The 12,809-nt window shown below is 42.5% G+C and overlaps 1 protein-coding gene across 11 annotated transcripts in view; it reads left to right on the top strand.

The window, feature by feature from the left end:
• The window catches only part of FGGY (FGGY carbohydrate kinase domain containing), a 464,965-nt gene that overhangs the window by 17,076 nt on the left and 435,080 nt on the right, over nucleotides 1-12,809 (top strand). For 5 of the 11 annotated variants that reach the window (XM_054485483.2, XM_054485476.2, XM_054485526.2 and 2 more), the window contains exon 2: nucleotides 7,744-7,955. The exons of 3 other annotated variants lie outside the window; for them this stretch is intronic. In XM_054485483.2, coding sequence (XP_054341458.1) covers nucleotides 7,758-7,955 — 198 coding nt within the window. In that variant the 5' untranslated portion in view covers nucleotides 7,744-7,757. Of the gene's footprint in view, nucleotides 1-1,662; nucleotides 1,808-2,220; nucleotides 2,405-4,681; nucleotides 4,798-7,743; nucleotides 7,956-12,809 lie in introns of all 11 variants that reach the window. 3 more of the 11 variants (XM_063655030.1, XM_054485491.2, XM_054485458.2) reach the window with 3 other exon arrangements.

Here is a 12,809-nt window from a genome sequence, read left to right as displayed (position 1 = left end):
CCTGTTCCCCAAAAACCTACGGAATTTTTTTTTTTCTTTTTTTTGAGACGGAGTCTCGCTTTGTTGTGCTGCCCAGGCTGGAGTGCGGTGGCACGATCTTGCTCACTGCAAGCTCCGCCTCCTAGGTTCACGCCATTCTCCTGCCTCAGCCTCCCGAGTAGCTGGGACTACAGGTGCCCGCTACCACACCCGGCTAATTTTTTGTATTTTTAGTAGAGATGGGGTTTCACCGTGTTAGCCAGGATGTTCTCGATCTCCTGACCTCGTGATCCGCCTGTCTCGGCCTCCCAAAGTGCTGGGATTACAGGTGTGAGCCACCGCACCCAGCCTAATAAAAAAATTTTTTTAAAAGATGTGGGTTTCAAGAGGTGATTCAGTATTGGAGGTGAAGGTTGATTTGAGGCCCACACTTTGAGTAAGAAGGCTATAGAGTGTCTTTGGTGATGCTATACTGTTACACCCAAATTTTCCTTCTGTGCCTCCCAGTGCCATTGATTCTTTCTGGTTATAAAGGAATTGCCCTTTCAAAGGGCTCTCTGTGCTCATTATTTCCTTTAATCTTCACAACAACCCCTTGGAGTAGTTGTATAGAATTCATGAGTCTCATACCTGTGAAGAGAGAGATCATACCTGTGAAGAGAGACTTACCCCAAGTGAGTCAGTGGTAGACACAGATGGGACAAGCATCTGGTTTCCTATTCTGAATCGAATATGGAGACCCCGATATTGATTTATTTTTTAGTGTTGTGGAGAAGAATTGCCTTCATTTCTCCCAAATGCAGTGACTATTTGTTATGCCATTCTTCAGCTCCTTATTGAGTACCTACTGCATACCACATTTATTTGTGTGTGTATGCACTGGGGATACGGAGGTGGATAAGATAGACCCAGCTTATGTCCTCAGTTGTCAAGACACAGTCCTGCATTGCTTAGCAGGATGACTTCTGCACTCCGTGTTGGAGCTTCTTTTGAGAACTTTTGGGCTCAGAGACTATGTGTGTGATGTTGTTTTCCCATGTTCTATGATGTCTGGGATCTTCAGAGCCTGTTAGCCAGCTGGCTCCAGGAACCTACATGTCATGGGTTCCACATGTGAACTTCTTGGTGCTGGGGCTCTTGAGGTCTCTCCAGTTGGTGACAGGAAACATTCCAGGTGTGAGTGGCTGACCCTCAGATTAGAGAAAGGGTTTTGTTGGTTTGTGTTTTGTTTCTTTGGATTTACATCTGGGTCTCTGAGAACTGACATTTTCATAATCTGTTCCTTCTCTGCATTATGTTAATAGACTTTTCTGGGGCAGGAAGAATTTAGTGGACGTCATTTGTTAGCCAAGGTATATGTCCGCTTTTTTTTTCCTTCTCCCCTCCTCCCATCAATCAAGGGATTTCTTAGTTTCTTATCTGTGAATCACTCAGGCTTCCACTTAACTGCCAGTTCAGTTTCCTCCTTGCCCATCTCCCTTCTCTTTTCTCCTCTCCTTCCCCCACTTCTTTCCCCCTTTTCCCTTCTTTCTCTCTCCCCACCACACTTCCCTTTCCTTTCCCCCTCTTTTCCTTTTCCTCAGATTCTTTTGAATTTTTCTTGATTCTGCAACAAGCCAGGTCCTTTGTTAGGCATTAGTGTTAGACATCAGTGATGAATAAAAGATTGTTCTGCTCTTCCAGGAGCTAGATAAGGACCTGGTTCAACTTCTCAGTATTCAGGGAATAGATTCCCTGCTTACTCCCTTCCTTCCTTTGGATGCCACAAAATGAGCACTTGACTGAAAGTATGCTTATATGCGTTTTTACAGACTACGCCAAGCCACAGGTATGTCTAGATGAAAAATGTGTTGTGCCATTGCTACAGACTCTAAAAGTTTGGGGAACCATGGAAGTGTTTGGGTTTCTTTTGAGCCAGTCTTGGCAACCTTAAAACTTTTAGAAATGTCTCCCCTTGGAGGGAAAGTCTGAAAAAGAACTGAAGAGGAGGCTTTAAGAAATTTTCATGTTTAGAGGTAAAGTTTTGGTTAGCAAGCTGGTCTTTTCTTCCTGTGTATTGTTGGTAGAGCCCATAGAGAACCAACTATTATTGCCAAATCAGCTCTTTCCTTCTCATTTCAAATTTTTCCACCATCTTAGAGCATGTGAGAATTGTTGAAAGTGGTATTCAGTCATTTCTATTAAGAAGACTGAGGTGGGCAAGCTTAACTCATTGTTCATCTTTTTTCTTCCCAATCTTAGCAAATCCCTGATTGCAGTATAACTAACTAAATAAATTGCACAGGACTTGTGTACATCAACTCCCAGCAAAGTCCAAAGATCAAAGTTGAAAGAGGATACTGAATTCCTTCCCAGATTTCTGGGACACTGCTTCTGTGGACTGTCACCAAATAAATCCTGGAGGAGCGGCTCCTTAAGAAATAGGGTAAGCTCATCCACTCCTGGGAGATTGTCATCATAGGCATCAATCTTAATGCTCTGAGATGCTTCAGAGGGAAAGAAGGGGAAAAGTATAAAAGAACAATCCCCACATTATCGGTTGTTAGCTGAGTATTTGTAGCTTGTACCCCCTTCTTAGGATTGCTAAAATCCGTTTGCAAAGGACAGCCCTCTATTTCCAGGTCCCCTTTTCCTTTTTTCACACTGCATTTGAGCAGTTTGCACATTTGTTGAAGAATCAGCCACAAAGTCTGTGGTTTCCTGTGGCACATTTCTAACAATATTTATACAGGCTATTATTTAATGAACTGTATAAATATTTATACAGAACAGTCTTTTGATCATAAATAGGGGCTAAAAGTCAGTCCAGTCCATGCTGAGGACTTGGACAGGAGGCTGTTTCTGTGCTTTGAAATGTCTTGTAGACTGAGAAGTTAGGTATGTCCCAGGATTTGTGTGCAGCACAGCTTGAATTTCTGTTATTTTTCTTTCTCTTGGCCGTCCACAGTCCATGCCCTCATTTCTTTCCGCCTGACCACCCTCCCCATATCCCTAACAGCTGTTTTTCCTTTTAGAGTATTTATCTTTGCCTAAAAAGAATGAAATGAAACCCCAGTTCCGACTCTCACCATTCATAATGCGGTCTTTGGAGTTACACTGACTTAGCCTCAAACGCCAGCCCCTCTGCTTCTGTACCATGCAACTTTAAACAGCTTCCTGTCTGAGAACTTCACTTTCCTTAGCTGGGAAATGGGGCTCATACTGCCTACCTCACAGGGTTGCTATAAGGATTAAATGAAATCATGGAGTCACATGGTGATCTGCAGCTCGGAGCTCAATAGATATTTCTTGCTGCATTTGTTGTTCTTATTAAGAAGTAATCAAAGGGTTTGGCTTTCAGTTTTAGCTGGATTTTGTGGAAGGAGCCCTAAACTTGCCGCAAGAGACTGTGGTTCAAATCCTGATGCCATTTACTGTTTGTGGCACTTTGGGCAAATTACTCCGCCCTTCTGAGGTATAATAAAGTGGTGATAGGTTTACCAAACTGATTAGGTTTCTGTGAATGAGATTAACATTGTGTGGGAATAAGTGACACGATGATGATCCTTATCCTTGTTTTCTTTACAAACTAGAAAAAGGAATAATGTTTTCCACTTTACAGTTACTTTACTTTTTGAGGCCAAGGGGTACTGATTGCATAAGATTAGGAGTCTAGGACGCAGCAGATCATATTCGTGACCCAGGAACAAAGGGCATAGAGGGGGAAGAGCAGGGGACCTATAATGCAGCAAATCCTTTGCTGGGGCTCACAGGTCGAATTTCAGGGAAGCTGCCCAAGGGCTTGAACATCCCTGCTTTCAGGTTCCAGGTATGGAAATAATCACAGATATCAGTTAAAATTATAATAATGGGAAAAGTGGTGAACCTGAAATATTCAAGTAGGATCTATTTCATAGAAAAACATGAACTGGGTGATGTGTGTGAGTGACGCTGGGACGGTTTGACTCTTTCCTGCATGGTGCCCTGGTAATAAGTTATAGAAATCCATATTTTACTAGAAGCAGGCCACCTGGTGTTGTGGAAGGGTCAGTCTCTGAAGATGAACAGCCTGGGTTCTGAGTCAGCCAACCTTAGGCACAGCAGGCAGAGGCCCCCAGCAGAGTCCTTGACAAATGGGTATTTAGTAAATAGAGGAATAGCAGGAGGCAGTGGAGCATCCTGAGAAAGGTTAGGGCTGATGGAACCAGAGGGAATGGATTACTGTCAATTGTATTACTGCCTAGTAATATGACATACTGGAGCAAGTTACTTTACCTGTCTAGTACTCATTTTCCTCATCAGTAAAATGGGAACGATCATAGTTATTGTCTTCAAGAATTGTGGTCAGGCATTGTAACAAGCTGCTTAGCAGAATATCAGATACATGGTAAACATTGTACCTTTTTTTATTTCCCCAGTGATGAATTTTAAAGACATCCATTCACTGAGTTACAAGGACTTACTGAGCTCCTGCTGTATGCCAGGCACTGGGCTTACAGCTGTGACACAGGCGGCAGCTGGAATTAACTGTAATCATACAGCTCCATTCTCCATGTGAAGGGGGCTCTCGTGAAGGGTGGGCTCCTTCCAGAAACCAGAACTGGAGCAAGCCCAGGGCCAACTGTAGAGTGGAAATCTGCCTCTTTGGGTTTTATTGGAAAGGAATCAGGATGTGGGTAGGGTGGTAAGATGATGTATTTTATCGTATTACTCTCTTCATCAGAGAGGGAGTCAAACGTGAGGAACCCAAGCCCGAGCATGTGGGCCAGCTCCACGGGGAATCTGTCTTGTCATCGGGGCTAGCTGGAGTAGAGACAAGTCTGGATGCTGGCTGGCCAGGTCTGTGTAAGCCAGGGTATTGCATAGATTTTTCATTTCCTATTTATTTCTTTGTTTCTTCCTAAGCGTTTATAGTAGTCTTGCAAAAGTCTTGCCAAGGGCAAAGAGTTGTTAGCATGCTAGGATCAGTGTTAAGGAGCAGCACCCCAGGGGCCTTTGCAGTAGAGACAGTGGGAAGCCAAGAGAGGGGATTCCAAGTAAAGTAAGCAGCTGTGAGAGGTTGGTAGAGGGAAGGTAGAGTGGCTAGCTTCAATCTTCTTCCTGTTTGCAGCTAATAAAATTGAGGAAACTCAACGAAGGCATTGCCCCTATTTTGTCAATCAGTGTATCCTCAGCAGGCTTCCTGGTGTTACTGTCTTCTGCATTTCTTCTGAGTCTCAGATGTCACCGATTGCAGGAAGCACCACTATTTATTATTACCATGAAGTAAGAAAGGAAATGATACCAATTAATTGTAACATACCATTGATCGTAAGGTTCACACTGATTCTAGAGAAGCTAAATATGGAAAAATGAGTGCCGTAGAATGAATAAAATGTGGTTGTCACATACAGTAAGTATTTGTGAACTGGAAGAATGAGATGAAAGAGATTAAAATAAGGTAACTGGAAGAATGAGATTAAGAGATTAAAATAAGGTAAAACACTAGCACATATAAGTACAAACTTAGAAATTCAAACTATTAAGGCATGGACCTGTTCATCCTTATTTCTGTTGATTCATTGATTCAGTTGTTCATTCAGTAAACGTTTACTGAAAACCTATTATGTGCCAGACACTGTGCAAGGAGCTTGGGATACAGAAATCAATAAGTTTATTTTTTTCAGATTCAGTTAGGAAGACAGACATGGAAAGAAAAATGAAATTGTGATTCCAGAGTGGTAAGTTTTAAAAGAAAGCAGGGACAAGATACCATGTTGGCATCCTTTGTATGTATGCAAGGGGAGAAAGGGAAGGAAGCCTTTTCCAAGGAGAACTGATGGCTGACCTGGGTCTTAAAATATAATTCCGTGATCACCAGGCAGACAAGGAAAGAAGAGAATTAGGAAGGGATGAGCAAAGGATTGGGGAAGCCTTTAGCAGTTGGGGGCAATTGAGAGCCTATGAGGAGTTTGAGGATGTCTGTAGCCTGGAGTGAGAATGAGCAGGACTGTATTAGGCAGGGCTGGATGGCAGGCATAGGGAGCCTGTGGAGGGTGTGAGATGCCGTGCTGAGACCCTGGGATATATCACAGCTCAAAGCTGGTGGTTTTCAGTTGTCCTGAGAGAGGGCCTAGCAGAGGGACTGCTGGGGGGAAGGGCTGGAGGGTGGGGCAAGGGCATTCTTTGCTTCAGAGCAGCTCTGTTTTTATCTGTTTTGTTGTCTTCAAATAATGGCTTGAAGAAAAGGTATCACTGTTGATTGAATGAAGGAATGAATGATTTGAAAACTGGTGCTAATGGTCAAATGGAGGTCCCCAAGGGGAATGTAAGCGAGGGAGAGAAGTTGAGGTTACACACCAGTGGGCGTCTGACGAATCTCCGATGAACGGAGCAAATGTTACTACTGTAGCTTCTCCATTTTATTTTTCACCTGCTCATGAGCCACAGAGCCAAAAGGGGGACAATTCAGTTGGGAAATCATTGCGATTAAGACAGAAGCAATTACTTTTAATGAAGTTTTTATTGTTTTATTTGTTGTCTACTGGAGTAAATATCTAGGAAGCAGTAACTGAACATCTGCTGGTTGATTTTCTTTCAGAATCTCCACGTTTTACTTGGCTAGGGAAACATTTTCTTTCTGAAGTTGAAGGATGCAGAAGGTTACCCAGGTTGAAATTAGACTCTGGGCGGTAAGACTGCCTTGAGCTCACCTGGAGAGTTGTAAGGCATTCACCTGCTCAGTTGTCTTGGGGGCTTGTTCTTATTTTCCAGTCTGGAAAATAAAAGCCTCTATGAGATTCCATGTCATGCAGGCTAATCTGAGCAAAGGGACTTAGAGCAGCCATGAAGGCCAAGGAATTCCTGAATGTTCTCTGGTCAGATTTCCTTGTAACTCACAAGGGGTCTGTAAGGAAAACAGATTGTCTAACTAATTCCTGATCTTGTCTCCTCGGGGTTCCTTCCCAATTCCCAGTCACTTCATGACAAAGTTGCAATATATTTGCCTCTTCTCCAAACCTATACTGAAAGCTTTTAAGAAACAAAGGAAAGAGCATGAGACTTGGGATTGCAGAAATATGGGACTTTAGGTCCAGGCTGCCCCGAAAGAAGCTGATTAAATTCCTTAACTTCTCATAGACTTGCTTTTTAATCAGTGTAGTGTATATCATTATAATAATGTACATTTACAGTTTGAATTTATGAGTAGACCTAGCTAGCATTAAGCAAAAAGTTGCTTATCTCTTGGAGTCTCACCTGGACCACCTGTAAAACAGAGATGTAAATAGCCTCACCTTCTAGAGTCATAGTGAGGAGTAAAGGGGACATAAGCACTTTTCACAGTGCTTGCACATAAGAGGTACTCAGTAGGTAATTGTTGAATGAATGACTGACTAGGAGGACAAGGTTCCTTTTCAGTACCGTGGCTTCTGTCCTTGTTGATTGAAATTCACTGAGAAGAAACTCATCTCCATTGCCTCTAGATTCTAAGTTCTCCTACCACCCTGTACTTGCCCTTACAGCACTTCATCACAACTTTGCCTAAATAATTATGTATTTAAATCCTGACTCTCTCTCAAGAGTGGAAATGCCATGTCTGAGGCCATATCTGTGCTGTTCACCCACCATGTAGCTCAATGTTTATTAGTATACTGTTATCACTAAAAATGTTTGTTGGATGAATAAATAACAAGTGGCTACCGGTTGGATAGCGGTACCTCTTTTATTTCTACTTTTGAGATGTTTTGTGACTGTCTTTGCAGATCCACTTGGTCTTCATGTGGTTTTTACACTTGCTTACTATAGGTGGAGGAACTGCAATGTCTGGTGAACAGAAACCAGAGAGGTACTATGTGGGTGTGGACGTTGGAACAGGCAGTGTCCGTGCAGCTCTGGTGGACCAGAGTGGGGTCCTGTTGGCTTTTGCAGACCAGCCAATTAAGAAGTGGGAGCCCCAGTTCAACCATCATGAGCAGTCCTCCGAGGACATCTGGGCTGCATGCTGTGTTGTCACAAAGGTATGGGCAAAACTGGTGTTCTCTCCTTGTTCATGTTCCTACCTGCTGAGTGTCGTGTGTCAATCTGGTGCCGTAAACAATGTTGGGGTAACTCTAGATGCAGAGGTAAGCAAGACATAGGCCTTGCCCTTCAGGAGCTCACAGTCTACTGGCAGAGACTGATAGACAGCTAATATATGGTAAGAGCTGGGAGCAAAGTAACTAGCTGGAGCTGGGGAAAGAGCTAACCGGAGGGGGCTCAGGGAAGACAGGGCAGCTTGAGGTGTGACCACATGTGGAAGAATTCACTGATTACCTTACTAACATTTACCATGCCTTTAATGTGTGCCAAAGGCTGTGTAAGATGTGTTAACTTGCACTGTGTAGTTGCATCTTCACATGACCCTATAAAGGTAATACTATCACTACCCCTATTTTATTGAGGGAGAAATGTAGGCACAGAAAAGTTAGATAACTTACTCAAGTTCACACAGTAAGTAGCAGAGGCAGGACTAGAACAAAGCAATCTGACTCCAGAGGTGCGCTCTTTTTTTTTTTTTTAATTAAAAAAAATTCAATGGGTTTTTGGGGAAGAGGCGGTGTTTGGTTACATAAGTTCTTTAGTGGTGATTTCTGAGATTTTGGTGCACTCATCACCCAAGCAGTGTACACTGTACCCAACGTGTAGTCTTTTATTCCTCACCACCCCCCAGTGCTTTCCTCCGAGTCCCCAAAGTCCAATTGTATCATTCCTGTACCTTTGCCTCAGAGGTGCACTCTTAATCAGTAGATTCTCCTGCCTTCCAAGTGGACAAATGAGGATGAGAGGAACTGCATTTTGGGCAGAGGGAATAGCATATGCAAAGGCATGGTGGCATGAAAACATGGTGTGTTCTGAGAAAGCAAAGAAGTCAGATTAGAGTGTCTCCCATATATGCCAGGCATATGTTCACTCTGAGTGGCCTTGGATTGGATGCAGCCTGCTGGCTTGGGAAGGGAAGCAATGCTTCACAATTCTTTTTTGTTTTTAAAGTTTCACTTGACTGTTTGATTTTATATCTTGGTGATCAGTAATGACAGAGATCCTTTTGTCTTTTTTTCCATGGGGAAAAATAAAGTCCTGGATTCCTTCTTTTCCCTGTTCCTAGTTTAGTTCTTTAAATATTCATGAGGTGCTTGGTAATTTGCAGATGGACAATTCACCATTCTGTCCCTATTGATCAGTCTGTTTAAACTCTAATGAATTCTGGGCTGCTGTTAGTGCCCCCGGAGAAGAAGGCAGAGAGAGGAGGGAGTGGGTAGGCAGTACCAGAGCATTATACAGGAATAAAAGAGGGATGCATCTTCTCTTTTGCCCGTTTAATTTTCCTCTCCTTTCCCCTCCTTTCAGCCCCCAATCTGGTAAGAATCTTCTACTCTGTGCACTTGGGCCTTCTTTGTTCTTTTAACATACAGCCTTGCTTGCCGTTAAGGAAATTATCAAGAAGAAAATATAATCCCCTGATGAAAACCTACTTTAAAAAAGGTCTACTCTAAGTACAGCTGGTTTAATGGTAGACTTTTAATCATCTCCCAGTGGTGGCCAACTTATCATCTGTTTGAGCCCTGTTAGCTGCATAAGTACCATGGACATTTGTTGATAGCAATGCTATTGCACTATAGCAAACCTAAATGAAGCCCTTCGGTCTTAGGTGATTCTCCTCACATGGAGTATGGATATGTGGGCATGTGCCAGAAGCCACAGGATAAGCATGTGACATCTATGTGGAACATCATTGCTGGTGTGAGGCTTAAGGAGGGAAGCATTTTTATGTTAGAGAGATAATAACACCATAGGAATGAGAGAAGTAGGTGACCCGTTATAGAGCACAGATTTTGCAGCCAGACTGCCTGGATTGACATCCCACTTACAGCGTTTATTAGTTTGTGATCTTGGACAAGTTACCTAATGTTTCTTGCTTCAGTTTCCTTATCTGTAAAATGGAAATGACATTAGTACCTACTTCCATAGGATTGTTGTGAGGATTAAATGAATTAATGCACATAGAATGTCATAACATTGCCTAGAAATGTGTATGGGTTGTTTCCTATGGTGGTGCTGATGGTGACAGAAAATGAGCAGATTATAGAAGATAATGAATTTCTAAGATAAAATACTGAAAAGTCAAAGTCTACGGCGGGGGAGGTGCTTCTTGGGAATATTCATTCACTCTCCTGGTTAGGGTTCTTTCTATGTAAGACTTTGAGAAACACTGGTCTAGGGCAAAGGGTGGCATCAAATATGTCCTGGTCTGTCTTTTCTTCCTCATGGACTCCAGGAAGTTGAGAGCTTCAGAGCAGTTGTTCTACTTCCTTTCCCCTAAGTCATTCACATTGCCTGAGATGACTTTCCTCTTAGTTAAAGCAACAGTAAGGATAATGTGGTGTCAATGATGATGACAAAGACAACTAACAGTTCTTGGGCACACTGGTCCAGGTACTATACTGAAGAGCTTTTACCCATCACTTCATTTTATCCTTACAATAACTACTTTTTAAGGTAGTTCTGATTGTTCTCTCTGTTTTGAAGATAGAAAAACAATGAGCTTTGAAGAGGTTCAGTAAGCAGCCTAAGGTCTCCTGAATAAGAAGAAGGGGATGCTGTCCCTGCCACTGCTACTGCTCTCATGCTCTGTCCCTTGTCTCTCTCCAGCCATATCTCCCTCCACATGACCCTACCTGGAACTGATAAGAAGCAGCCTGAAATTTTTAGATATTCTACACATGGGGCATCATGAGGTTACCCAGGATTACGAGTGCCTTTACTTGGTTGCCTGCTCATCTGGGAAGTGTGTGCCCCCTCAGCAGGGGTTATATCTAGTTTATCTGTATTTCTTTAGAATGCTTTGCTTGTAATGTGTTCAATTAATGTTTGTTGAGTACATAAATGAATGATATATGTCTGTTGTTTACATTGTCTGAAATACTCTTCTCTTACTTTCCTCACCTGCCCAACTCCCACCTTATAAAGTAAGCTTAGGCTGGGCGCGCTGGCTCACGCCTGTAATCCCAGCACTTTGGGAGGCCGAGGCAGGCGGATCATGAGGTCAGGAGATTGAGACCATCCTGGTTAACACGGTGAAACCCCGTCTCTACTAAAAATACAAAAAAAAAAAAAAAAAAACAACTAGTCAGGCGTGGTGGCGGGCGCCTGTAGTCCCAGCTACTCGGGAGGCTGAGGCAGGAGAATGGCATGAACCTGGGAGGCGGAGCTTGCAGTGAGCCGAGATCACGCCATTGCACTCCAGCCTGGGGGACAGAGTGAGACTCCGTCTCAAATAACAACAACAAAAACAGTAAGCTTAAACATTCCTGTCTCCTGAGTGTCTTCCTTGGTGACTTCTGACAGTCTATGCCCTTTTTTACCAACCTCAGAAGAAAGGGTGAGAAGCCCCTCTCTACTGTCCAGAGCCCACCATCTTCACCCAGATCATTTTCTACCCCTTATCTTTGCATTTTACTTGTTGGCTTGTTTAGCCCCTTTTAAACTATGAGCTGAACTCTTAGAGAGATTCATCTTTGTGTCTCCAGCGTCTAACACATTGCCTGGCACAAATTAGGTGCTCAATTAATGGCTGTTGAATGAATGTTACTTAGAGCTAAAAACAAAGAGACAAAATCCAATCTAGCATTCCTTATCTTGTTTCAGTGTCACTGTGGGGCAGGAAGGACAACTATTCTTCCTATTTAAAATATGAGGAAATTGAGGCTCTGGAACTAACAAGTATTAGAGACAAGACCAGAACCCTGGTGAGACGGCTCCAAATCTTCCTCTCTGTCTTCCTCCCCACATCCCCTAAATTTGGCAGGTTTTATTGGGCTGGTAACCAGCACACCTAAGAGGTTTTATAGAAACTCACAAGTCATAGAGGTTATACGCAGTCCATGATTTTAAAGGTTCCTTTATGGAGCCACAGATCTTAATCATTCCAAAAAGGTGAGAACATTTCAAATTAGTGCATGATTCATACTAAACTTCTCTTAGGAAGAAGAAGATAAGCTGGAGGAATCATTTAGCCAACAGGTGTTTGTTGAGTATCATTCTTTCATTTAGTCTGCAAACATTTATTGAGCACTTAACTATGTGCTATGCTCTTTGCTAAGCATTGGAGCATATAGAGGAGAGGTATACAAGAAGTCTGCTGCTTTTAAAGGTGAAACAGCTTAACTGTATGAGAAAAATAACACATATGAAGCCAGTAAAGTACCATTTTGTTCATCTTGGTGCTATCTATATGAGTAATGGTTGTGGGGAGGGGGACAGAAGAAAGAGTAGCCACATGTGGGGTTGAGCAATAATGTTAACCTTATATTCATAGAACCATTATAGTTTACAGTGCATCTTCATTTTCATTTGATTGCTGTTGCAGGGTGAAATAGGGAAGGAGTTGTTATTCCCATTTACATTTGAAAAACTGAGGGCCAGAGAGTTAAGTGATTTTCCCAAGGTCACCCAGGTGGTATGTGATAAGGCAGAACTCAGATGGGTCAAACCTCTGCATTCTCTCTATCTCTAGCACCATACACCTTTATATTTTTGCATGGAATATTATTCTAAGAACCTAACCGATGTCTTGATATTCATTTTTCTTTTCTTTATTCTTGCATTTGAAGTGGTTTTTTTTCCTCTAGTGCTAACTGATCATGTCACTCTTTTGCTACAACCCTTCAACATCTATCACTCTACTACAGGCATAATGATAAATTCAGTTCCAGACCACCATAATGAGGTGAATATTGCAATAAAACTCACATGAATGTTTGAGTTTCTCAGTGCATATGAAAGTTATGTTTATATTATATTGCGGTCTATTAAGTGTGTAATAGCATTAGTCT

Source organism: Pongo pygmaeus, chromosome 1 (assembly GCF_028885625.2).
Source record: "Pongo pygmaeus isolate AG05252 chromosome 1, NHGRI_mPonPyg2-v2.0_pri, whole genome shotgun sequence".
In the NCBI taxonomy this organism is placed as follows: Eukaryota; Metazoa; Chordata; class Mammalia; order Primates; family Hominidae; genus Pongo; species Pongo pygmaeus.
Note: the sequence above shows the minus strand (reverse complement) of the source record. Positions and strands in the feature narration are given on the sequence as shown.